At 34.1% G+C, this 27,946-nt stretch overlaps 2 protein-coding genes across 4 annotated transcripts in view; both read right to left on the bottom strand.

The window, feature by feature from the left end:
* The window catches only part of kdm4b (lysine (K)-specific demethylase 4B), a 56,059-nt gene extending 47,309 nt beyond the window's left edge, over positions 1-8,750 (bottom strand). For both annotated transcript variants that reach the window (XM_067396786.1, XM_067396787.1), the window contains exons 1-5: positions 8,628-8,750; positions 3,775-4,189; positions 2,550-2,725; positions 2,209-2,323; positions 1,255-1,448 (exon numbers count right to left, since the gene is read on the bottom strand). In XM_067396786.1, coding sequence (XP_067252887.1) covers positions 1,255-1,448; positions 2,209-2,323; positions 2,550-2,725; positions 3,775-4,170 — 881 coding nt within the window. In that variant the 5' untranslated portion in view covers positions 4,171-4,189; positions 8,628-8,750. The remainder of the gene's footprint in view (positions 1-1,254; positions 1,449-2,208; positions 2,324-2,549; positions 2,726-3,774; positions 4,190-8,627) is intronic.
* A 3,127-nt stretch (positions 8,751-11,877) lies between these two features.
* On the bottom strand, positions 11,878-27,474 carry uhrf1 (ubiquitin-like with PHD and ring finger domains 1). Of its 2 annotated transcripts, none has more exons than XM_067398860.1 (17): positions 27,333-27,474; positions 25,563-25,725; positions 23,669-23,929; positions 22,258-22,403; positions 21,411-21,626; positions 20,333-20,448; positions 20,035-20,221; positions 18,925-19,048; positions 18,736-18,843; positions 18,221-18,325; positions 18,029-18,135; positions 17,688-17,850; positions 16,322-16,459; positions 16,116-16,233; positions 15,880-16,031; positions 15,674-15,772; positions 11,878-14,283 (listed from the first exon to the last, which is right to left on the bottom strand). In XM_067398860.1, exons 2-17 carry the CDS (start codon positions 25,713-25,715, stop codon positions 14,134-14,136), a joined length of 2,343 nt encoding a protein of 780 aa, XP_067254961.1. In that variant the 5' UTR covers positions 25,716-25,725; positions 27,333-27,474; the 3' UTR covers positions 11,878-14,133. The 2 variants fall into 2 exon arrangements, with proteins under 2 accessions (XP_067254961.1, XP_067254962.1); XM_067398861.1 differs by lacking the exon at positions 27,333-27,474 and adding an exon at positions 26,472-26,583.
* Positions 27,475-27,946: the final 472 nt, after the last annotated feature.

Below are 27,946 nucleotides of genomic sequence, written 5' to 3'. Positions count from 1 at the left end.
GTTCTTTTCGTAAAAGCAATCTATTATGCTTTTCATGTCACGCATGACGCTTGTGTTGAAGCCCTTTTTTACAGTCCCCACAAAGATCCAACATTGAACAAAACACCCTTGATTGACTACTGCTTTCCAGGAAAAGAAATGGGATGCACAGATGGATGAAATATCACTCTGTACAACAGCCCGAGATACTGACAAAACAGCTGCATCTAATGAACACAGCAACAGGGGCTTCTTCAGGACGACAAGCCAAGGGCATCAAGGACTAGTGTGCAAGTATGCAAAACACACATGCATCCTTTTCAAAAGAGGGGGGAAAAAAAGACAGCATACACCAGGGAGGAGACCAAACACAAGAGGGAGGGGGGGATGCTATAAAAGAAAAATGTGAAGAAAAAAAGAGAGAAATGTCTTTAGTGAACTCACATGTGGAAAAAGGACACTAAAAGCATGTTTATTTGAACTCTTCCAGCACGGGAAAGACATCCAGTCGGAAAAATGTGCATTCTGAACCTCAAAATACTGTATTTAAGTGTCTCTCCACAAGAAAGGAGAGTCAAGTTGAACTTCAGGAAAACAAACCGACAGAATACCAAGTCATTTCAATGGTATTTTGCTTTCTGCCGAGGGATGTTATGCTTGGTTTACACGTCTTTCAAGTCAGCACCTGTTGTCAACATCTTACTTGATTTCAATGCAAAATTATCCAATGAATAAAAACATGGCAAATACGTCAACATATGATGGATTTTTTGCTGCACAATACTTCTCATTTATGTACATCTAATGCTCTAGAGGATTTACTACACAACGAAGTGCGTCTGAATCGATTTGCTCAATTATAAAGAGCCTGTTGTGCGTTTAAATGCGGTAAGCGCGAGATACAGTGAGACAAAGCACACATGATTCATCTCTCTCGATGACATCATCCTGAACGTTCACAGCTGAGGTGAATGACAATGGTGCCCCCATGTGGTCCAAAGCTGATCTACATTTAAATTCCTCCATACTGTGCCCATAGATTATAATATAGGTTATTTGTGTGACACTTATTGTGAATGAACCACTTATGGACCACCATTTTATCTTCACAAGACTCATATGGCAAGCGTCAAGTAACTTTTTGGAAAAATGCTGGCAAAATGACCAAATCCGAACATATTTATCCACATTAATCTAGTTCATGTGTTCAAAAAAACCCTTTGAATCCTTTGAATTCATCTAAATGCCCATATATAGTAACTGTAGGATGCTCACCAAGACTTTGGTTGCCCGAAATGCAGGTAGTTGATGCTGTAGAGGTCCATGTCCTCTGTGTGCCAGGCAAAGGTGGTTTTCCACATGCCGAAGTACAGGTAAGGTGTGTTCACTCCCTCGATGACGATCCCACACTCCTGCTCCACCATGTCCAGAAGAGTGTTCAGATGGCCGATGTTCCACTCCGTGATGTCCTGTACCAAGACAGACAAAACATAGTACAAACATATATGACTAATTTTACACAACATTTATTGCATGCACAAGAAAATAAAACAAATATAACATAATTCAACTGCAATGACTGAAAATGATTTATAAACAATGATATGGAAATATTTTAACAAAATGTTTTCGACAGCATTTGTGGCATAATATTGTTTACCATATTACAAAATTACTTGAGATATACATAAAACTTGAATTTGATACAAACCAAAAAAAAAATGTAATTGAACAAAAAAACAAGCTTCACACATTCTACTTTTAACAATCTTACAATTATGCTATAAAAATACAAAAGAAATCATTAAAAAGCACCTTTAAAAATGTAATTTAATCAAAAACAATTTAATAAAAAACAATTAAATGAGTCAAACAAAAATAAAAAGCTTCACTATTTCTACTTTTAACAACCTTAAAATTGTGCTATAAAAACACAAAAATTACTTAAAAAGTACACGCTAGTCTCATTTGAAACATATAAACAAGTTGATTTTTAGCTGTACTTTTGACACCATTTGTATTTTCACACTTATAACTTGGCCTAAATTTATTATAAGTGTCTGTGATTTTTGTTATAAAAGTCCAAAAAAGAAAAGTGTTAGAAAAGTTAAACAATATTGCGTTACAAGTTCTGTCGCTGCAGCTTAACTTGTACTAAAATCAGGTCAAATCATTGAATAAAAATGAGCCTGTTATGCTAAAACCATAAACGGATGTTTTGTGACTAACCTGGTCGTAGAGGGAGCCGCTGATGTCGGCACCGTAAATGGGCGACACAAACGTCAGGTTTTTCCAGTATTTCCTTTCCAGGTCGTCAAAGTCCTTGTGTTGAGGGGTGCAGTACCTGCGATCGCCCAAGTTAAAGTGTAAATTATGCTTGAAGGATCAAAGAAAAACTGCCTGTAGTAAAATTGCAAACTTACATCTTAATCTACATTCTTGAAAAAATACACATGAAAATGTACTTTTTACAAGCCAAGGTGCATTTCAATTAAATTCTGCTCACATTATTGACAGATAAGAAGGCACACTTCACAAAGAAACCACATTATAGATAAAACAGACCATACTTTTTACTATTGGCCAGTTTGCGATATTCTCCGACCGTCATGGACTTCTTTTGGATGTTGTATTGAGTAAAGAGTCCCGACTGGCCCGTCACCACTTGCATGATGGGAGCGGGAATGACCATGTCTTCAATGGTATCATAGGAACGCCGTGGCTTCCACTCCTTCGGTGGAATAACCTGAGAAAACAATGGCGAAAGTACTTTAATACAGGTGATCAACAACTGTACAATTAAGTCCTTAGAAGATAAAAAAAATGAATAAATGTATTCATCAAGTATGAATGTTCATTTATAAATATGCTATTGTTCACAGTCATTCATAATACATTAATGTCTATTTACGCAACTAGATATGTTAGAAAATACATTAACCAATGTAAGGCTGAACACCGATTCTGACAATCCTCATTTTGGCTGCGTGAGATTCTCCAGCTTTGTTGTTGTTGAGCTGTTGAAGCTCCACCCTCTTCTGGAAAGGGGGCGGGAGCAGCAGCTCATTTGCATTTAAAGGGGGACACACAAAAACTGCGTGTTTTTGCTCACACCCAAATAGAGGCAAATTTGACAAGCTATAATAAATGATCTGTGGGGGATTTTGAGCTGAAACTTCAAAGACACATTCTGGAGACACCAGAGACTTATGTATGTGCGTGTGTGTATAATATATATATATATATTGTGAAAGGAGCATTATAGGTGCCCTTTAAGAGTAGAAAAGTTAGACAAAAAGTTTAATATTTGAAGTAAGAAGTAAAGGCTCTTCAATATTATTTGAAAAACAGTTTTTTTTTACAGCGATACTGATATACGTAGATAAAAATAACAAAATTGCTAAATTTTGCAATTATTTTAATTATGTTGCCTTATTATGGTATATAATAGTAATTATTATTAATAAATTGAGTATTGAACTGTATTTAAAATTAAAAACAAAGTACTAAATCTTATTACCACTACTGTCGCAGTAAGTCATGTGGGTAAAACCTTTCAATAAGATTGAATGCACATGAATGATGCTTACACATCATATATAACATTTTAAGTTGTATACATGAACTTTAATAACTAAATAACTAAAATAAATAGTTAAATATGAATGAACACGAATTAACAATGGCATGTTTATTCATGATACTTCATGCATTGATTGACTAAACCTCAAGTGTTACCATCATGCATACTGAAACCTTTTAAACTTAAACTAAAGGTAAACTTTGGGTCGGTACCTTTGCCAGACCAGCTCGATGAGCTCCTTGGCTCTCAATATAAGCCATGTACTTTCCAAAGTCCTTGAACTCCTCCATGGTGGGTCTGAAGGTCATGATCTTGTAGGAGTTCGCTGGTGGAGGAGGTGCTGGAGCTGGAGCTGGGATCTGTGGTTCTGGTGTAATTTCTGCTGCAGATCGTTCTGGCTTCATTTCTGGGGTCAGGGTTGGTTCTGCAGATGGTTCCTGGGCTGGAACTGAAACCGAAACCGGTTCTTCGCATGGCTGTGGATTCGAATCTGAGATGTTTTCCACAGGTGAATCCTGGGCAGCGTCTGCTTGTGGAGTCATGTCTAAAGAGGGTTCGGGCTCTGCGAGTGCCTCTGGGATTGGGTCTGGAGGTAAAGACGGGTCCATGACTGCAGGTCAGCTAATGCTGCGGACAGAAATACACAAACACCACAGATCAAACATCAGCCTGATTCAGTTACCACACCACTATCAGAAACACGCCGATTCATGTGTTACAAATGAAAAATCTTCAGAGAAAAACTGCTGAGATGAACTAACAAGATGAAAAAATGAACAAGTATAAAAACCAATCTATGAATCAATGTACTAGAACCTTTTCTTCAATTCAGTCAATCAGAAACAATTATTGGCATTTGAGGAATAACTTTTCTGTATTTTTATTTTTTCTAACATCAATATTTTAGGTTAGGTTTGTTTAAAATAAGCCTGAATCAATGAATTTATAAACTTAAGAATAAAACTAATCTATGAATCAAAACCCTTTTTTCTTCAATTTAGTTGATCAGAAATGTTAGTTGGTACAGTTTCTGTAATTTTTTATTTCCTAACATCAATATTTTAGGTTAGGTTCATTTAAAATAAGCCTAAATCAATTAATTTACAAACTGAAGAATAAAACTAATATCAAAACTATAGTTGGTATCTGAGGAATAATTTCTTCTGTATTTTTTTTAATAAGGGTATTTAAGGAATAACCTTTCTGTAATTATTTTTTTTTCTAACATCAATATTTTAGGATAGGTTCATTTAAAATAAGCCTGAATCAATGAACTTATAAACTTAAGAATAAAACTAATCTATGAATCAAAACCCTTTTTTCTTCAATTTAGTTGATCAGAAATGTTAGTTGGTACAGTTTCTGTAATTTTTTATTTCCTAACATCAATATTTTAGGTTAGGTTTATTTAAAATAAGCCTGAAACAATTTGCAAACTTCAAAATTAAACTAATCTACGAATCCAAAAAAAATGTCCCCTAAATAGTTGGTATTAGAGGAATAACTTTTCTGTCAATTTTTTATTTTCTAACATCAATATTTTAAGTTGGATTCATTTAAAATATACCTAAATCAATCTACTTATAAACTTAAGAATACAACTATTTTATGATTTTTTTTCCTTCATTTCAGTCGATCAGAAATAATAGCTGGTAGTTGGAGAATACATTTTCTGTAAATCTCTGTATGAGAAAGTGTGTATATTTCATGTCCTTAAAGACAAAAATATGCAAAAATAAACAAATAAATAAAATAAAAATGAGCCTGAATCAATGAACTTATAAACTTAAGAATAAAACTAATCTATGAATCAAAACCCTTTTGGTCTTCAATTTAGTTGATCGGAAATGATAGTTGGTACAGTTTCTGTACTTTTTATTTCCTAACATCAATATTTTAGGATAGGTTTATTTAAAATATGCCTGAATCAATGAACTTATAAACTTAAGAATAAAACTAATTTTTGAATACTTTTTTTTTCTTCTTCAATTCAGAAATAAGAGTTGGTATTTAAGGAATAACCTTTCTGTAATTATTTTTTTCTAACATCAATATTTAGGTTAAAATTTAAAATAAGACTGAACCAATTGATTTATAAACTAAAGAATTAAACTAATCTATGAATCAAAACGATTGTGTTATTTGAGGAATAATTTCTTCTGTATTTTTCTTTCTAACATCAATATTTTAGGATAGGTTCATTTAAAATAAGCCTGAATCAATGAACTTGCAAACTTAAAAATATAAAACAAATAATCTACGAATCAAAAATTTTTTTCCTTAAATAGTTGGTATTTGAGGAATAACTTTTCTGTAAATTTTTTATTTTCTAACTTCAGTATTTTCGGCTACAATTTAAATGAATGAAAAAAGTGTGTATATTTCATGTGCTTAAAGAAAAATGTTATATAAATATATATAACATTTGTTAAAATATATATATAATTAAATTAAAAACAAGCCTGAATTAATGAACATCACTATGAGAAACTTGTCTTTAAAGGGTGACAAAAACATCAAATTCATATTTTTCAAATGAAAACATTTAAAACCTTCAGAGAAAAACTGTGCTGAGATGAACTAACAATCTGAAAAAACAATTATAAGTATAAAACTAATCAATAAATCAATGTACTATAACTTTTTCTTCAATTCAGTCAATCAGAAATAATTATTGGCATTTGAGGAATAACTTTTCAGCATTTTTTTTATTTTCTAACATCAATATTTTAGGTTAGGATCATTTTAAAATAAGCCTGAATCAATTAACGTATAAACTTATAGAATAAAACTAATCTATGAACATATTTTTAGTTGAGGGATACATTTTCTTTAACAAAATACAATGTAGGCTATATGTGAACGTGTGTATATTTCATGTCCTTTAAGACAGAAACACAAAAAAGAAAAGAAATATAAGCCTGAATCAATGAACACATCACTATCAGTTTTCAAAGGGTGACAAACAGCCTCCATTCATATTTTTTAAATATAAACTGTGCTGAGAGAAACGAGCTGAACAACTATAAATTTAAGAATAAAATTAATCTATAAATCTAAACATTTATTCTTCCACTCAGTCTGGTTGGTGGGGAATAACTTTACTATTTTATCTTTCATCCATTTACATATTCACTAGTTCATTTCAAAGGCCTTGCGATGTGACGTTAATTTTCAAAGTGCAAATATTCCGAGTAGAGTCTAAATAAACATAAAACTGCATAAATACAAATGATTCAAGAATAGAACAATGTTGTTTAAAGCACTTTTAGATCATGTCTATAACACACAATTTCACTTCAAGTGCAAAAACACAAGCTAAGAGTAACCGTATGAAAGAAAATTATCAAAATGTATCAAACGAAAGCATAAAAAACGTTTCTACACAATCCAATTACCAAACACTGAAAAGCAAATCTCCCACAGACATTACTACTGTCACCACGCTGAAATCCTCACCTGACCTGTTGCATTGCACACACTTTCATCAGAAACACACAAACCAAACAACCACAAGAATGACGAAAAACACTGTACACTACAGCTGTGAAAAAACATGCACAGATATAAAATATGTGGGCAAACAGGATCTTGTGCATACGTTTTAAATAAAAAACAAAACAAAAAAAAAAAAAACAGAATTTGCATGTTCTAGCAAATGCAAATATTTCTTCTCATTATTCTTTAAAGCACATTTTGAGATAAATATGCTGTTTTGAAGCACAGTATTATAAATGTAAAATTAACCATACAGATTTAACGAGGGAAACGCATTTATACACTTTTGTCTATATTATGCATTTTATATCAGCATTTCATCATCAATTTTAAAGTTGCCAACCATAATAACATTATAAAACAGCTAACTAAATAACTGAAATGATAAAACAGCTAAATTTTCTGCACAGAATAGTCACAGAGTCTGACAAACATGATGCTTTGCATATTTTCTTATGCAAATACAGATCCTTAGGACGAAAAAATTTACTAATAAAATTATCAATAATAGCTAGAAGGTTCACATTTTGCTTGCCAAACCAAAACAGACTTGCATGAAAACCCGATTTCATGCTCTCTCTGGACTGCTAAAACTTTAAATCACCATCTTAATTTGATTATATTTTAATGACTACACAAGATTAAGCTTGCATGACTTAAATAATCAATAACTTCATCCCGGCTCACGTACAAACCAAGCAGACATGCATTTCCACAGCTTTATTCGACTTTAACTACGATTAGATATTACTAATCAATAATTTTTACAATGAAATATTCTGTTAAAATCAAACATGCATGCATCTTTCACTGCTTTCTTTGACTTTCACTAAATATATAAAATTTAATGATATATTATTGTTCAAATAGTATTATTAAAATCACATAATAGTCTAAAATTATGCATGACATAAATAAACTGGTATGGATTTTGCATCTAAATATCTAATGGATGCTTTTCAATTCCTCAGACATATATCGATTTCTCATTTTCATTTAATTAATAACCGCACTATGGATTATATGTATTAAAATAAAGATTACATATGCATTGAAATAAAAATAATACAAATACAACCCAACTCAAGTACAAAACAAACAGATTTCTGTTAATATCTTTCAATTAATATATTTAATTTGATTATATATTATTAATCACACTGTGTGCAACAATAAATATATATAATAAATGCACGCAAAATTAATCTGAGCTCAAGTTCAAGCAGCATGAGAGATGGAGGGGGTTTAAATGGCCTTTGTGTATATGTGTCCTGACTATAGCACAATCCATCATGGCTACCAGGGCAAATGCATCCAAAAATCACACGATAAACTATCAAACCAGTGCATATATATCACATACTGTGACCTACAGAATAAATGCACGCCTGTATTTACGTGCAAATGCTTTAATGTGCTCATATTTCTCATTAGCAGCGCTTATGCTGCTCATTTGACAAGCATATCAACACAGCTGCTCTATAGCATCTCAAATAACAATAAAAACTCGTCCAATCCCCGCGAGCTCGACCCGAAACCACTACAACAGCACTATCTATCGCTTTACCTCCTGCTGGGAATCGTTTCTCGCTCTTTTTTCGCTGTTTTCTTGTCGATTCTGTCCGTTTTCTGGATTCGAAAGGCTCGATAGTGTTACAGCAGCGCTGGGCCGCGTCTCCGCCCACTGCAGCGCGACGTGTGCTGTCATTGGCCGTAGTGCGCTATCGCGTAATCGCCCATTGGCTGGCGCGTTTGATTGATGGCTCAACCGACCTATCGCTTTGTGTTTGTGCATTCTACTATCACGGAAAACACGTACCTCACGAAATAATAATGCCTTCCGGTATGATCGTACGCTTACGTTTGTAGTCAGTTAGGAAAAAGCTAAATATTCTGTTTATATTCGAAGTTTTTCATATTTTAAGCATTTTTTGAAAAACAATACGTTATAAATAGAGGGAAAACTCGACGAAAACGAGGTTAAAATATGTTTAAAGAGTATAAAAGCATACATACACATACACACAAACAACATACTATAATAACCACTTCATTTGTTTCACAAAAAAACTTTCAGGATTACAAGATTATACTTTGTGGCTTCAGGTTTCAGCATTTTAAACACCTATGACTCAATGAGATCTTAAAGGATTAGTTCACTTTCAAATTAATATTTCCTGATAATTTACTCACCCCCATGTCATCCAAGATGTTCATGTCTTTCTTTCTTCAGTCGAAAAGAAATTAAGGTTTTTGAGGAAAACATTCCAGGATTTTTCTCCATAGTGGACTTCACTAAGGTCCAAATGTCAGTTTCAGTGCAGCTTCAAAGCGTTCTACGTGATCCCAGACGAGAAATAAGAGTCTTATCTAGAGAAACCATCACTCATTTTCTAAAAAAAATAAATAAAAATGTATACGTTTTAACCATAAATGCTAATCTTGAACTAGCTCTCTTCTTTTCTATTAGAATTTTAGCAGTATAGACACTGCTAAGTGTATTACTGCCCTCCTCAGGTCAAAGTTTGAACTGAATTGTCATATACAATATGCTAGTGCAAGTATATAACAATTAGTTCAAACTTTGACCTGTGGAGGGCAGTAATACACTTAGCAGCGTCTACACTGCTGGAATTGTAATGCTGCGTTCACACCGAACACGAATCGTACGTCAGACGCGTCTAGTTGGACGCTTGAACATTTTGAGTTTACTCGCTTCATTTGCACGTGAAATTCACAACAGACGCAAATTTGCGTCACGAGAGGGGCGCTCCTTTATGTGTCCCAGACTCTTCCACTTCTTTCTGCACATTTCCTCTGAATAAACACAACTTGTCAATGGGAAAGTAGTTGTAAATTACAGCGAATAAGATCAATTTGCCAGCTTTAGCTAGCTTGTCGTCTCAATATGTATATTTATATAGCTCAAATAGAGTAAAGACCGTTTTTTATAACTTACCAGATTGTCTGACCTCCTCACTTACTTTCTTTCAAGCAAGATCCTTTTTTTTGCTGTTTCTATAAAAGTATGAAGATGTACAGCGACTGTGATTTTGTCCTCCATTGTTGTTTCGGAGTTCTGCCTCAGCTCGCTACGTCACGTCACTACTAGAGCAAGCTCCTGATTGGTTAACGCGGTGCTCATTTTCGACAAAGTTCTGGCATCTAGGGCGTCAGACGCGTGAACGCTTAATTCACGCCGTGCCATTCGCATGTCAACGCGCTGCGCGCGACGCTTGATTCACGCTGCAGGACGTCTAGATGCGTGTTTACATTGACTTAACATGTAAATCAGATGCCCCAGACGCATTCGGTGTGAACGCAGCATAATAGAGAAGAGAGCTAGTTCAAGATGAGCATTTAAATGTTAAAATGTTTACTTTTTTTTTTTTTTTTGAAAATGAGTGATGGTTTTTCTAGATCGTGTAGGATCGTGTAGAACGCTTTGAAGCTGCAATGAAACTGTAATTTTGACCTTCAACCTTTTGAAGTCCACTATAAGGAGAATAATCCTGGAATGTTTTCATCAAAAACCTTCATTTCTTTTCCACTGAAGAAAGAAAGACATGAACATCTTGGATGACATGGAGGTGAGTAAATTATCAGGAAATTTTAATTTGAAAGTGAACTAATCCTTTAACTTGGATATTTGAGTCATTCTACAAAACAGGTGCCATTTGGGTCCGCAACGTTTGATCAGATGCATAAGGCACAAAAAAAAAAAATGTTTCTCCAAAGATCAAGGTTATTAATTCAAGTGTTCTTTTTAACATGATATATGATAAAATGCTTTTTTTGAAGATTAGCATATTATATTTAATCATTTTTCATTATTGCATAGCTAATTTCACAACAGTGTTAACCAACATGACATTTGCATCTAAAATATCACCAAATAAGTTATATATTTTTTTCATATACTATTTTCAGGATTATATGTGTGTCCCTGTTTACACAAGATATATTTATTCACAATAAACCTTTTTTTTTTTTTTTTTTGTAAATATTTTATGATTTGTGCATGTCCGTGTGAGAAACTTGACCACATAGGAGATTGAGATATTTTGGGATGAAATTTACCACCCCGTCACAGGGTCATTTTGTTAAAGGTTTATGGAAAGAAAATGAAATATTACATAAATTAATGTTGAATGATGTTCTTGTTGTGTGGACTGATCAGATAAATGTAACTTCATTTGTATTTAAGTGAATTCATTTTTTCAGTACAAACAATGAGGCTATTGAAATGTCAAATTCACATTTCAAAATTAAAAATCTAAAAAAAAAAAAAAAAAAAGACTTTCTATTGATGGTTTCCAAAAAAGGGACATTTTACTATTAGGAAAACATTAGATTTTAAAAATCTTGTTTTACTACTCCAGTGACATACACATTGTCCATGACGGGTGGTACAAGAATGGCTGCCTTGACCGAATAAAAATGATACCATTAATAAAGATTGTGTGCCTGAGGTGGAAATATATGTTTTTTGGAGGATTAACATCTTTCAAGTTGTACGTTTGTTTAAAAAAAAGTTTTATCTTAATGAAAATTGAAAAATGCAAAGTGTAAATGGCACCCGTTTCATAGAATGAATCATTTACATAAAATCAACTATTCAAATAGGTTTTTATGAAGAGAAAATAAATATTAATGCAGTTTTATTCCAGAGCCTCACCTTTTACCCTTTAAGGAAGTGTTGAATGTCATATTTTCTGGGAAAACATCAAGTTAATGACTATAAAAGCATTTGAGTCACTCATAAATGTTTGTAAACACACAACAGAGCATTTTATTAGGAAAAGAAGAGTTCACACACACCGTGGGGTTTATATAAAAGTTCAATACAGTTTATTGAAAAATATAGCACTCATCCCAGTGCACAAAAATAGCTATGCACCAACCACTACATAAAATGGCTAAATACAAGTGCTAAAAATATACAATTTCAAATTTCAGAATATACAGCTCCAGTCTATGCAAATATTAGAAATAGTTGAGGTATAACTAAGGAAAAACAAAACAAAATTATCTGCAGCCTCAGGCATTTATTTAGCAAATACTATAATAACTCATAACAAGCAAAGAACGTCAATGGCGAAAAAGACGATACACTTAAATACTTCCTGAATGAGAAACTGTCAGGGTTTGTGCGGAAAACAGTTCAAGGATTAACCTCGAAAACCTTCGAAAAGTCAAGGAAGACCAGAAGCGCTTAAAACCGGATCGGTTTTACGCGCATGACCACTGTTTGCATAACGGCAGAAGTTAGTGGAAAAATGACACTCCGTTCCTAAAGCACATACAGCAGTTAAACAGCGAAGCAAATAAATGAAAAGAAAAAAAAGAGGGATATCTATTAATTTCAGAGCTTATAAAATTTAGTCGCTTACCAAAATGGAGGAGAAAAAGTTCAACAAACATAGAGATTTTATGTAAATTACTATTAGGTTAAAAGGAATCAAATTTTTAGATTAAATTTAGTTAGTTACCAATAAATGGCAGTACGATGAGAATAAAAATACGTAATAAAGCCGAAACGAAAAAGTTTGTGCGCTAATAAACCTACAGCAACTTAACCTTACGGATCTTAATAGCATTCGTACAAAGGGTTGATAACATAGGATGGTTTTAGAGCCAGCGTTTTTCGAACGAATCGTTACTACTTGCGAAAAATGATTAACGAACAGCGTATTTGTTCGCTAATAAAGCTATGGCAACGAATAATCGATCTTAATAGCATTCGTTCAAAGGCTTGTTAACATCACAAATGACGAAATACTGCAGGCAAAAAAAAAAAAAAAAAAAAACGTTTGGAGATTAGCATCGCAAACATTGCAAAAATGCATAGCTAGTTCACTTAAATGTATTTAGCGGTAACAATGGTACAGTAAAAACATCAAACGCACTGATCTTGATGTCGTCGTTTTAACAGGATTCTAGAGCCAGCGTTTTCGTACAAATGATCGCTACTGCTTGCGAAATGATTAACGAACATTTGTTTTTGTGTGCTAGTAAAGCTTCGGCAATGTCGAAATAGCATTCGTACGAAGGCTTGTTAACGTCACAAATGACGAAATACTGCAGGCAAAAAAAAAAAAAAAACTTGCGGATCTTAATAGCATTTGCACAAAGAGTTGTTAAAACAGGATGTTTTCAAACGAATCATCGTTACTACTTGCGAAAAATGATTAACGAACATAGTATTTGTTTTTGGGGGCTAGTATAGCTATGGCAACTTAATAGCATTCATACGAAGGCTTAACGTCACAAATGACGAAATACCGCTGTCAAAAAAGTTGTTAGGAGATTAGCATCGCAAACGTCGCAATAATGAACAGGTAGTTCATTTGAATTTATTTAGCGCTAATGATGGTACAGTAAAAACATCAAACGCACTGATCTTGAAGGGATCGTTTTAACGGGATTCTACAGCCAGTGCTTTTTGTACAAATCTTCGTTACTAGTGAAAAATTGATTAATGAACATCGTATTTGTGCGCAAGTAAAGCTACGGCAACTTCAAATTGTCAATCTTCATAGCATTCGTACGAAGGCTTGTTAACATTACAAATGACGAAATACCACTGACAAAAAGTTAAGAGATTAGCATTGCAAACGTCGTAATAATGCATAGCTAGTTCATTTAAATGTATTCAACGCTAACGATGGTACAGTAAAAACGTCAAATGATCTTGACGGGCTCATTTTAACGGGATTCTACAGCCAGTGCTTTCGTACAAATCACTGCAATGACAAATTACAGCAAAAAAAAATTAACGAACATCATAATTGTGCATAGCTATGGTTCATTGTGCTGGTGTAGGGGACAAGAAGTGCCTATAGCTAAAACACAACTAGATCGCTAGAATCACCTTTATTTGTAAATATGAAGCTTGCGATTCAGAAGAAATTACTACAACGGACAGAGGTTGAGTGGCTAGATAGAGGCAGGTCACAAAACAGGGCCAAATCAAGTAGGCGGAGGCGTTTCGATCAATCCTACAACCTGATGCATTTGTTAAATATAATAAAAAACGAAATCCATTTCGTTAGTGGAATTGTCGCGCCGCGTCAACACCGGCCGCTGCTGTATCCTGGGAAGAGCTGGGTGAGGATGGCTTGGAGAGGTTTGTTCACCGTCATTTGGTAGTTTTTGCCCAGATCGTGTCGGCAAGCCGGACAGGTGTAGACCTCGGCTTTAAAAGATCGCTGAAGGCACTCCTAATAAAGAGAAGAAAATCGTGTTAGTCTTAATTCGAAGATCCGTGAACCGTCAGAACGGAATCCCTGACATCGGATTTGAGTTTCACATGCTGCCATAAAAACAGACAGCAAATTTAATTAGCTGCCAACAAAATCAAGGCTATGATAGAAGTATAAGGGGCTTTTGCACCAGAGGAACCTTTTCATAGTTCATAGAACTATTGGCTGAACTCAAGTACCCGGATTTTGCCGTGTTCGCACTGCAGGAACTAGGAACGGTTTTAGTTCTAGGAACTGCTTTTGGACTAAATTACTTTATACTGCAGAGTAATGCCTAAACCAGCACTATAGGAACAATCAGTGACGTGAGTGTATGATGATTGGTCAAACGCATGTCAAACACAGACACCTGGCATTTTTAAAAAGCTGTGTAAACATTCACTTCACGAACATGGAAAACAGCGATAATGGCATTTGTCTGTTGTCTGCAGGTTGTGTTCTTTTCTCAGCCTCGATGATATGTAATACTGAAAGTTGTCACAGGAGATTGTCTCTTAGCCCCACTTTTTGCTCTTTCAGTCCTGTAAATTATGTGTCTACATTCCATCTCCGAAACCCATGACACACAACAAACGCAGCTGTGATCACGGGATCCTCCATCCACCAGTTTTTAGCGTTTGTAAATGGCGCGCTTAAAGACGCCACTGTCGAACGTTTCACAGTTCCTATTCCTGGTGTGAGTACAACCAGGAACATGGCCCAGGGGAGAAATTACTTCCTGGGGAACTATCCTAGTGGCTAGTTCCTGTAACTGAGTTCCTATAACTGTTCAGAGCAAAAGCCCTTTATGAAGCTAACTTTTGACAATTTTTAAAAATGTCACTGGCATCGCACTCACAAACAAACACACTCATAACAACTTAAAAATACAACTCTACAGCAAATTTTCAGGTTTTCCATGAACTCAATTAAATATTATTAATTTTAATAATGACTTTTCCAGGCCTGGAAGGGACTAAAGCATTAAAGTCATTAAAATTAATAAATAAATATACAAAAATGAAAATAAAACGCATACAATTTATAATTAAATAAACTAAAAATAAAAGAAGTAAATAAATGTCTGAATTATCAGGCCCATCACATGTATTCAAATGATATTCAGTGACATCAATATTAATAAATAAATAAACAAGAAAATTTAAATTTAAATAGTTTTATTTAATGAAAATAAAACTATTTATAATAATTAACTAAAATAAATAAAATTAAAAGAATAATTTAAGTAAATAAATGTCTGAATTATCAGGCCCATCACATGTATTCAAATGATATTCAGTGACTTCATGTTGTCCACTCTGAAGTCTGCTGTGATATAACACGCGTGTCTGTGGTTTTCGTTTCTCACCCTGCAGACGTTGTGTTGGCATTCTGTGGTGATGGGCTGATAGACGACTTCTTGGCAGCAGATGCACAGGAAAACTTCCTCCACTTTGTTCAGGAAGCGCTACAGTGTGATATGAAGACATTAATCAGACAATAATCCCCCCTAGTATCTTAAATTATAAGTTATATGTCGCCAAATAAATAATGAAGACGTTGGCCTGTACGTACAGGTCCGAGGCTGAGAGACTGCATGGCTTCGTCCCACAGCTTCTTGTTCAGCTCATCGTCTTTGATCAAGTTCTTCTGCTCTTTGCTCAGTTTGTACGCCTCCACTTTCATCTTTTTGGGCGTGCCTTTGGCCGGAGAACTCTTCTCGTCCACTACGATTGGGAAAATGATGTTAGGGACGCAAACAAAGATCTTTAGGTATGGTCAATGTCACAACGGGACATTTTTACACCTACCGGTCTGGGATTTCCTCTTCCTCTTGCCCTTTGTGGGCGTTTCTTCAACGTCGTCTTCGTTTTTGTTCTCTTTCTCCTTTTCTTTCGCAGCCACGGCTTCCAGATAACCCTCAGGATACTGCAGCACGAGAGAGCCAGGGTTAATAGGTGAATCTCACCGAGAAATACCAAAAGGCTTGTGGATTTGGGGTGAAGCGTGATGTTACCTGCATGGTGAGCCCCAGTTTCTTAACGCGCTCTTTTCCGTCACGGGTCCACGGCGCTGGTTCGTCATCATTTCGTTTAAGCAAGTATCTCCAAACGAGGAAACCGGACTTGCCCTTCTCCGGCCAGTATTTCACCACCTGATTAAATATGAATGAATAAATAAAAATAAGTGAATAAATAAATCAATGAATAAATAAATACAGGCTTGGTAATGATAGAATGGAATAAATTAATAATAGATAAAACACAGGCATGGGAATGAATCAATGGATAAAATCTTCAAAAATAATAGTAAATACATAAAGAGTTGTGAAGGAATAAATTAAAATACAGGCGAATGAATATAAATAAATTATACAGGTTAGTAATAATTTAATATCAATTAATAAATATGAATGAATAAATAAATATGAATGATATATAAATTTGAATTATATATAAATGTGAATGAATGATTGAATAAATTTAAATTAAATGATTGAATGAATCTAAAAACGAATGAATGGTTGAAAAAAAAAATATATAAATGCATGATTGAAAGAATGATTAAATATGAATGAAGGCAACCTGTGAATGAAATTACAAATAAATGAATAAAACAACTGAATAAATAAATGAAAATAAATACAGACATGGTAATGAATGAATGAAAAAAATGACTATAATGGATGAATAAATATTTAGAAAAAATAGATAATAAAACACAAATTAAAATACAGGCAAATTAATAAATATAATTAACATGTGCAGGGCCTGGTAATAATTGAATAAATATAAATGAATAAATATGATTGATTTAATAAACAAATGAATTAATATGAATGAAAAAAAATGTATAAACATATGAATGATTGAATAAAAGTATGAATGAATGAATGAATGTATATTTGAAAAAATATAAATAAAAAAGTGACTTGTGAATGAATGAATAAATTAAAATACAGGCAAATTAATGTATATAAGTGACAATTGAATAAATATAAATGAATAAATATGAATGTATAATTGAATTAATAAATAAATGATTGAATAAATAAACAATTGAATGAATGAAAATATAATTATATATATATATATATATATATATATATATATATATATATATATATATATATATATATATATATATATATATATATATATATAAGTGATTGAATTAATGATTTAATAAATATAAATGAATGCAGGCCTGTGAATGAATGAATAAATATTAATGAATGATTGAATAAATAAATGATTGAATAAAAATAAAAGTGATTGAATGATTGATTGAATGAATGAATGAATGATTGAATAAATATAAAAGAATGAATAAATACAATAGATAAATACAAGCCTATTGATGAACACTCATGAGTGGCTCACCTTGTAAATGCCGTCGTATCGGTTGCCGTCTTCAGGACAGTATTTGCTGTGTTTGCGTCCTTTGGAGCTGCGCACGACTCTCACAGGTTTCCCAGCCTTCCAGTCTTTGGCCTCCGCGCCTTCCTTCTCATTCACCGCTGCGTTACAGTTCAGAGCAAGTGCCCTACAATAACAATCCCATAAACACAATATTAACTTTTCTGCTGATGCAATCCAGGCCACATGGTTGCAAAAGATATTAATATGAAAGCCGAACATGAAGTTCCTACGTGACGTCTGTCTGAATACTCATTTTCATAATTAAGTTCGTTGTCTTGAACATGCAGGACTACGTTTCTGACCTGTTCATGTTGGTGAGCTTCTGATCGCAGGACTGCTCGGCCGTTCTCTTGTTCCCAGACAGGTCGCGACCCCCGGAGCCAGTGTAGGTGAACTCATTACCATCATCCTAGAATTAAAAAAACACAACACACAGGTAAACAAAGGGAAGGACTTCCTAAAGGATGGTTTGGGGAGAGTGTTCGCACACATACCACATCATCTTCATAGCCTCCGGCGAGCACCAGAGAATAAGCGCCGTCGTTACTTCTGCCGTGAATCCCTGCAACGTGAGGCCTGTGGACGCCCGATTCGCTCACCTGACCAATACAAACATCACAAAATCATGTTAATATCCACCATGCATTCATCTGCCAGGGAGTGGAGCAGAGTATCATCAGTGTAACAGTGAAAACTAACATCACGTTTCCTAATGATATCTCCCAAGGGTGGCATATTTAGGGTGAAAATCAACGGTCCTCGTACCGAGCCTTGTGGTACTCCATAACAAACTTATGATCGATAATTAGCTTAGAGTAACAAAACTTTTCTAATAATTAATTATACAATTTGATTAGTTTTGTAGATATAAATGGTTTAGATAAAGAAAAAAAAAAAAAGCTTTAATGATGGAAACTATAATTTGAATTAAATTTTTGAAAAATTAAAATCAAAATCATTTAAAAAATTAAATCAATAAAACAAACTCGAGCGTATCAGAGATGCCCACCTGCACTCTGAACTTCCACAGTGTTCCCACGGGAACTCCAGGAACGGGCCCGTAATGGTTGGAGGGAACGATGGTGCACTGTTTGGTGCGGCCGACACAAGCCATACCCTACAAAACAAGACACCAGGCTCATAAACACTTCATCTTAACGAATCTGATGTCTCTTTGCGAACTTGAGCTTTAACACACCTTCCCCCAGTCCCTCTGACTGGAAGAGCTCGCAGACGCCATCTTGGCCTTTTTCTTGCTTTCCTTCAGCTTCTCTCCAGCCAGAACCACCTCACTGGCATCGTTACGGCATTCCGGACAATACCTGCATGGAAAAATTTATAATTTATAATGGAATCGACCATTTTTTTTATTTGATTTGCTGACAATTTGTGCAATGGCTTCACGATCAATTAACGTGAATATTTTGCTAACTGAAGGCGACACTTTTCATAAAAATTATTTTACAAACATTTCACATTCTTGCGCAAGAATGCTTTTATGAACATTTTACGAGCGTTTTAGGCAAATTTAACAATTTAACAAATGATTTATGAACATTAAGAGCAAGATATTTAAATATTATACAAACAAAATATTCATTTTTCATTTGCTCGTAGACAATTTGCGCAAAGGTTTTACAAGCAATTTACACAAATTTGTTTTGCTAACTAAATGCAGTTTTTCATAAAAAGTGGCTTTACAGACGTTTTACACATTTGTTTTTGCACAAGAATGCTTAGGAAAACTTTGAGCAATTTACACAAATTCAACAATTTACAAATGATTTTAAAGCAGAGTAACAAAACTATGTAATCGTTTTAAATCTTTAATAATCATATAAACAATTGCATGATAAATAAATAATGAAGCTAATTATAATAAACTTTGTTCATTATACAATTAATCATTATGTTGTTTTTAGATCATTTAAATGTAAAAAAAACTACATAAACCAACAGAAAGAAAATGGCCAACCAGACGTTTATAGCGGAAAACGCAATTTTTGCGTTTACGAACGATTTACACAATTTACATTTTACAACCGATTTTGAAGGCTACTGTAACAAAGTATAAGATTAAACTCATTAAGTTTGTAGATCATGATCAGAATGAAGAGAATGAACTAAAATATTGTAATTGTGTAATCAAACGTTCATTATCGTTAACGAACTTTAATGCAAGAGAAACTTTGTGAGCACAAAGCTAACACTTTAAGCTAACAAACTGGTTCAAATCCTTTAAAAGTCTATTTATTTTTCCTTTGGATGAAAGTATGAGATGAAGAGTAAGTGATGGAAACTCATTTACCAGTCCTCGTCTTCGGGAATGGTGGTGAGCGGCGGGTTCAGACAGTAGGTGTGAAACGCCATGTCGCATTCGTCACACAGCAGCTGTTTATCGGGGTCCTGCTTCACACCGCACACGTGACAGTTGCACACGCGGCAGTTCTTCTTCGGGTCGTCTTTGCAGACCTTGCACTCTGGTCCATTTGACCCTGATTTGACAGAAACGAGGCACCTTAACATTTGCACCGAACATATAGAGTCCGGATTGTATGAATATGGTAAAAATCAAAGCGTATGTTCGGTACTAAAGTCAGACTCACTTTTGAGAGGGCTGTCAGAAGAGGCTCCTGGACCATCTGAACTTCCCGGCTCTTCAATCTTGTAGATCTCAGTCACGAACATGATGCGACAGTCGTTCAGAGAATCACCAGCGTCCCTGTAGAAATTTCGGACAAGCTTTGTGATCAAACAGCCAATGAGAAATTTCTAGTGAAATGTACACTTTTAAAATTTGATTTGACCATCAACAAAAATTTACAAATGATTTTATTTGCTTACATGCTTTTACTTACTGAATGCAACAATGTGTAAAAAGTGGTTTTACAAACATTTTACAAATTCATTCTTGTGCAACAACGATTTTATGAACATTTTACAAGCAATTTACACATTCAACTTACAAATCTGTATAATTGTTTTAAATAATTTTTATCATACAGTTTTGTTTATAAAATAAACAATGATCTTTACTACACACTTAAAATGCTTAAATTTCAATTTACAAACTTAAGAGGAACTGAGTGAACCAACAAAAATAAGAGATGTTTTCACTGTAAAACACAAATGGCGGTATTTGTGTAACATTAAATTATGAATGATTTTACAGCCTGGAGCAAGAAATGTTTAAAAATATTTTTCATATTTAAATATTATATATAAACTAAATTGCATAATAAACTTAGGAATTTTAAATATAATGAAATCTGTTCATTATACAATTAAAATCATTAAGTTTGTAGCTGATAATTTAAATATAAAATAAATTTGAACAAACCAACAGAAAGAAAAACACTCTTATAGCGGAAAACAAATGTTTTGCCTTAAACAATTTCAGGGCCTAGTGTAACAAAAACAAATAATTTTTACAAAAACAACTTACAAAAAAAAAAAAAAAAAACATTAATTGTATAATTTGATTTGCTCAATGAATGTGACAATTTGTGCAAGAATTGTTTCATGAGCAGTCAACGCAAGTTTGTTTTAAGTAAAAAGTGGTTTAACAAATTTTACACATTCGTTCTTGTGTTTATGAAAACTTTGATTTACACAAATTCGAAACGTACAAACTGACCATTTGACCAAGCAAAGTTGATGTTAAAGGCTAAAACTTGACCCTACCCGAGCAGGATCTTGCCGTAAACCTCGCGCTGGGTGCGCGTCTCCCTCTTCCTCTGGATCTGGGCATCGTACCAGTAGCCGCGCTCTTTGGGCTCGTCCGGGTTGTAGTTGACCATCACAATCATGCCCTCCTCCAGCTGGTGCCACTGGTAGACTGTGCGCGCTCGTGGACGGACATCTTTCCCGCGCAGCTGCACCACGCCGTTCTCGGGGTAACTGCACAGAGCACATGCGCGCGCGATTAACATTCAGTTGGCGCGGGAGGTTTAAACAGATGGCCTTTGATGAACAGTTTAAGACACAGATGAAAGGAAAGACTGAAACTTCATGTTAACAGGTGCATGAATTGGAGGGAAAACTGAAGATAATTTCTTCCTGTTTGGAAAAAGTCAAACATTTACTCCCCTTACAGTTTCTTTTGAACAGTTCATGACAAATATATAAAATATATAGACAAAGAAAGAATACAGATAAAACTGTCAAAAACATTCAGAACATTTCTAAAACTTAAAATGAAAACAAAATATAAAAATAAAATAACTCAACGCTGATGTTGTAAATCACAAAGGGCAGCATTTCAAAAATTAAAACTCATATTATTGAACTATTCATTAAAAGAATTGGCACATAAGAGTCATTCGTTCATGAATCTGACTACTGTGCAGCTCACCAGAACTCAATATAACAGTTTCTTGCCATTATTTTGTTGATTTTAATTGATCTCATTTAATTTAGACTGCAAATCATAATCACAACCAAGATAAAATGTATTATTTTGCAGTACATTCATGATCAGAGTCAGTGTAATATCTGTAGTGAATGAGTTTTTGCTCTACAATAGACTTACTCCTCATATTTGACATGGTAAATGATCTCCTCCCCATCAGTTCCTCCATCTTCCCCTGAAGTCTTTTCCGTTTTCGTCACTTTGACGATCTGAGCCTCAAACCAGGCGCCCATGTTCAAGTCTCGAGCATCTACGAACTCGTTTACCTGAAAAGAGTGTTCAAATGTTACGTTTTGAAGAAGATTTGCTCGAACACAGCAATTTGCACAAGAATAGTTTCATGAGCAATTAAAGCATATTTGTTCTGGTAATCAAATGCTACAACTTACGTAAAAAGTGTTTTTTTTTTACAAACATCACACATTAGTTCTTGCGAAAGAATAGCTTTTCGAACACTTTATTAGACAAATTAGACAATTTTACTACTCTAACAAAAAACATCTTTTATAAATTTAAACATGAAACATTTTAACCACATAAAAAAATAATCAAGTTAATAAAATGAAAATTATGTTCATTATGCAATTAAAATAATTATTTTTAGATAATAAATTTAAATACACAAGACACTTTCAGCAAACAGAAAGAAAATGGCCAACGAGATGTTTATAGTGGAATTGACATGATTTTTGATTTTGACATAATTTGAGTTACTCAACGAATGTGACAATTTGTGCAAGAATAGTTTCATGAGCAAATAAAGCAAATTCCTTGTTCACAAAATGTGTCAACTTGAGTAAAAAGTTGTTTTACAAACATCATCATTAAATTTTTTACCCAAGAATGGATTTACGAACACTTTACAGCCAATTACATAAATGTAACGAATTAGAAAAAGTAAAGAAAATAGTCGTGCGACGAAAACACTTAAAATCTTAACTTGTACAAATACTTGTAGCATTAAACTTGAAGATTTAAATTAAGTTATTCATTAACATTGTTCATTATTCAATTGAAATGACTGAAGTTTGTAGATAATTCAAATATATAAGAAACTTCATAAGCGAAAAAAATAAAATGGCCAACGAAATGTTTATAGTGGAAATGACATGATTTTTAATACAAGTTACATATTGAATTCAACAATTTGCGCAAGAACAATTTCATGAGCAAATAAAGCAAATTTGTTCTGTTAAATGAATGTCAACTTGAATAAAGTGGTTTTACAAACACTTATAGACTTTTTATGTTACACTAATTTCTAAAAATGTCAAATATATTTAAATTGTACAACAACATGAAGATTAAAAAAAAAAAAAATTGTAAAAATTTTTTTGTTCATTATACAGTTGAAATCATTAAAGTTTGTGGATAATTCAAATAGACAAACTTCATGAGTGAAAAAGAAAATGGCCAACGAGACGTTCACAGTGGAATCGACAATTTTACATTTTATTTGTTTATCGGGTGCAACAATTTACTCAAAGATTGGCTTTGATTCATAAGAAGCTCATTTTCCCGCCCATCTCACCTTGTAAAACCCAAAGCCCGGGTCGATGAGGTCCGGCGCGTCGGTCTGCCCTGAGGTTGCGGCACTCTGGCCGTCACTCTCGCCGTGCGTGGATCCCTTATCCGACTCGCTCTGGGCTGATCCGCAGCCAGAGTCCGAGTCGGACAGCTCGGCCTCTTTGTCCTTCGGTAGAGCCGCCTTCGGGAGCGCCTGCCGTACGAGAAGCTGAACGATGTCGTTCAAACCCACGTTATAGTCAAAGAGTGTGTGACCGTCCTCCATCTGTCATGACCAAAGAAGTAGTGGACGAAATAAAATTAAATGTTAAAAAAACCTTATGACATTGTGTAAATGTGTAAGATATGAACAATATACACAAATTCAATATTTTAAAAATGATTTTAGAGCTTGGGGTAAAAAAAAAACAAAACAAAAAAAAAAAAACTTAAAAATCCTCCAATCGTAAAAAATAAAAATAATAATAACTTATTAAACTCTGAAGCCAACATAAAGTTTATAGAGTTAATCTAGTCATTTTTAATATTTAAAAAAAAAAATTAGTTGTATGATAAAATATAAAATTAAACTCATTAAATTTTTTAGATCATGATTTAAACATACAAGGGAGAAACTTAGTGAATGAACCAAAAGATACGATAGGGCTGCAATATCACGTTCATATCGCAGATGAATCGCCTTCGATAATGAACGCGATATTGCATAGCTTATCAGTGATCTACAGTTCTGTCTATTAAATGCCGCTCCATTCGAAAGCAGGCGATGGCGGTTAGCAGCAATCAGGGAACCGGCTTTACTGACAAAATGCGTGTGACAATCGCATGCGATATATCGGTCAGCCCTACGTTTATTGTAGAATCGAGGCAATTTTTTTTAAATTCGATTTGCTGAACAAATGTGACAGTTTGCACCAGAATTGTTTCACGAGCAATCAATAGAAATTTGTTTAGCGTAAAAAAGTTGTTTGACAATTTTTTCACATTTGTTCTTGAGAACAAATTTATATTAAATAACGGCAAATTTTTCACTATCCAATCAATTTGACAGGTAAGTCCAAGCCACGCCCATTTTTCACCTTAAAGTCAATTGAACCTTACAATTTGGCCTAAATAACCAATACCATTTCTGTAAAAACATTGACTGAAAATGACACATTATGCAAGTAAAACAGCTTGCGAATGGCACACGTCACCTGTTCGCCCCTGTAAAAGTGTCGTTGAAGAATGTTAAATATTAAAACAATGTTATGACATTGTGTAAATGTGTAAAATACTAACGATATACACAAATTTGATGTTACAAATGATTTTAGAGCCTGGTGTAGCAAAAAACAACAACAAAAAAAAAACAACTTAAAACTGCTTTAAACTTAAAGAAATCCTCCAAACGTAAAAACTTCTTAAACTTTCTCAAGCCACCATAAAGTTGGTCTTGACTATTTTTAATCTAGTCATTTTAAATATTATATATAAAAAAAAAATAATAAAAAAATAAAAAAAAGAGACAAACTTAATGAATGAGCCAAAAGATACGATGTTTATTGTAGAATCGGGCAATTTTTTTTATTTGATTTGCTCAACGAACGACAATTTGCGCCAGAATTGTTCCACGAGCAATCAACAAAAATTTGTTTTATTTGCGTAAAAAAAAAGTGGTTTGACCACTTTTTACACATTCGTTCTTGCGAATACATTAAATAATGGAAAATTTTTCACTATCCAATCAATTTGAAAGATAAGTCCAAGCCACGCCCATTTTTCGCATAAAGTTTCTCATCCAAATCAATTCAACCTTACAATTTGGCTTAAATAACAATCCTATTTCTGTAAAAACATTTATTGACTGAAAATGACTTCACACTATGCAAGTAAAACAGCTTGCGAATGGCACAGGTCACCTGTTTGCCCCTGTAGAAGAGTCGTTGCCTCTCGGCTTCGACGTTGAAGAGTTCGGTGATCTTCACGCGGAGCTCGTCCACCTTGGTGAGCTTGGACAGGGAGTCGACCCGATGGGTCTCCTTGCCATCCATAGTGCGCACCTGGATCCACATGGCGGCAAACCTGGAACAAGTGACATCAGAAAGTGAGATTGTTCCCCACCTTTTATTTTATAGTTCAAACAATGGCCCGAAGCCAGGACCTGCAAACGAGCAGGAAAAAGGTGTTCGTTTCACAGTGACGTGAGCAACACGGCCAGCTTTTTCCTCGTTCGTCTCCTCCGGCGGTTTTAAGACTGATACTCTATAAAGCTGCTTTGAAACCATCTACATTTCCTTGCTTTAATTAGAGTCCTGTTACATTTACAAAACAGGTGTTAGCTTGGTAAAGTGATGCTAGTGAATGATAAAATCCTTTGATTTACAAGCATTCCCACACCATTTCAGCAACATTTTTCATAAGTTTTCCAATTTACGATTACCATTTTTAAAACCCAGACTATGATTATATCATAGTACCAATGGTATTTCAAAGATACGCCAAAGACTGCCAATGGTAAAACATGGTATTACCATGGTACATGCCCAAAAAAACATGGTGTTACCATGCTGAATGCCCAAACAAAAAAAAACACGGTATTACCATTACTTGCCCAAAAAAAACAGCATTACCATGGTATATGCCCCCAAAAAACATGGTATTACCATGGTATATGCCCCCAAAAAACATGGTATTACCATATTACTTGCCCAAAAAAACAGTATTACCATGGTAAATGCCCCAAAAAACATGGTATTACCATGATAAATGCCACAAAAACATGGTATTACCATATTACTTGCCCCAAAAACATGATATTATCATGATACCTTTCCAGAATCAAATTAAAATGGATGGGAAAACTTAATTATCCATTCCTATGTGTGCAATCGTGTATGATAGAGTAATAAACCCTTGTTGACATCCAAACCTCGCCTTTTATTGGCGGAAATAGACGGAAACGCCCCTAACTGTCACTCAAGGTACTGCAGGGGGTGGAATAACATCAGTCTTTATCTTGTCGACTTAAAAAAAACAACAGGAAGTTGGGATGAGATAAACTTCATAAACGAGTCTGGTTATTTTATGTTCATTTGTAGAAATCAACCCGTTTAAACGGAAAAATCGCGCAAATCGCGTTCATTTAAATGAGAGGTTGTGTGTTGGCCATGATGTGGGTGGTCTTGTATCAAAAACAGACCCCTAAATGTCAAATCTAAATTAAGAATAACAAAATTTGTGTCAAATTATTAAACCTTTATCATTTTAATGGTATAAAAGTGATTTTTACAACAGTACCCCATTGTTAAATCCTGCATTACTCGAGTTAGACCTTCACAAACACTTTCCTGTCTCTTATGGGCTTGTTTTGGTTTGTTATGGTTACTTATTTCAGCATACAAAACATTAATATGGAACATTTTGAGTAATTTAATGGCAAAAAATCCAATTAAACACACAATTAAGGATATTTAGACTTCATTTCGGGTCATGAGGCTGATAAATAAATTAATGTAGCAGGCAAAGATATAAACATTTTAAAACGCTACAGGTTATACAAATATTAACATACACGAGATAAATATGCAAATTTACTAGAATGTATACAGTATAATAAGGCGCGTGCGCATGGTTTTACAGACAATACATTTAAATATAAACCGAAAGAGATTTTAAATGCAGCTCTTTACCTGTAATCTTCTTCTTGGAAACAGAAGACGTGATTTTAATTCAATAAATGCGATAAAAGTGTGAAAATGTTGCACTTTTTGTTACAGTTCAATTCTGCCGCGAAACGCACTGAAACTGGGGCTCGAATCAATAAAAGTGTTCAACAACGTGTTTCCCCTCCTGCCGCGGGCACGGCTCGCTCCTGATTGGCGGAAAGAAGTTATAATCAGCTCGCTGATTGGTTGGGATGCGCGTCACTTACGCGCGTTGCCGGAACTTAGGCTCAGCGCGCGAAACCCTGCTCTCGTTATCGCACATGCTTGGCTCCTCCGCTCAGCTGTAATCTCGCGCTATTTGGGGTGGCCTATTTATATAATAAGAGTATACTTAAGAGAATTGTTTATTTATAAATAAGAAATGATATGATATTTAGAAATGATATTTAATTGCTGATTCGTTTATTACAAGTGACTAATTCAGTGATTTATGAAAACATTCCTGTTCTTAATCTTGAATCTTAAAATAAAAAGTTTTGTTTTTCAAATATGGATATTAAAAGTGGATATTAAAAGTCATGATTATTCCCCATTGTTGATACACATCAGTATATTTGTACTTACAAGAACAAATTTTA

The sequence above is a fragment of the Chanodichthys erythropterus genome, chromosome 10 (assembly GCF_024489055.1).
Source record: "Chanodichthys erythropterus isolate Z2021 chromosome 10, ASM2448905v1, whole genome shotgun sequence".
Lineage (NCBI taxonomy): Eukaryota > Metazoa > Chordata > Actinopteri > Cypriniformes > Xenocyprididae > Chanodichthys > Chanodichthys erythropterus.
This window is presented reverse-complemented; position numbering and strand designations above follow the sequence as displayed.

Excerpts from the sequence above, each read along its gene's own strand:
- uhrf1 (XM_067398860.1), bottom strand. The coding sequence starts at position 25,715 with ATGTGGATCCAGGTGCGCACTATGGATGGCAAGGAGACCCATCGGGTC. Across the intron at positions 21,627-22,257 it reads TACCATGTCAAATATGAGGA|TTACCCCGAGAACGGCGTGG; the intron begins GTAAGTCTATTG and ends TGCTCTGTGCAG. Across the intron at positions 19,049-20,034 it reads ATTCCCGAAGACGAGGACTG|GTATTGTCCGGAATGCCGTA; the intron begins GTAAATGAGTTT and ends TTTTCCATGCAG.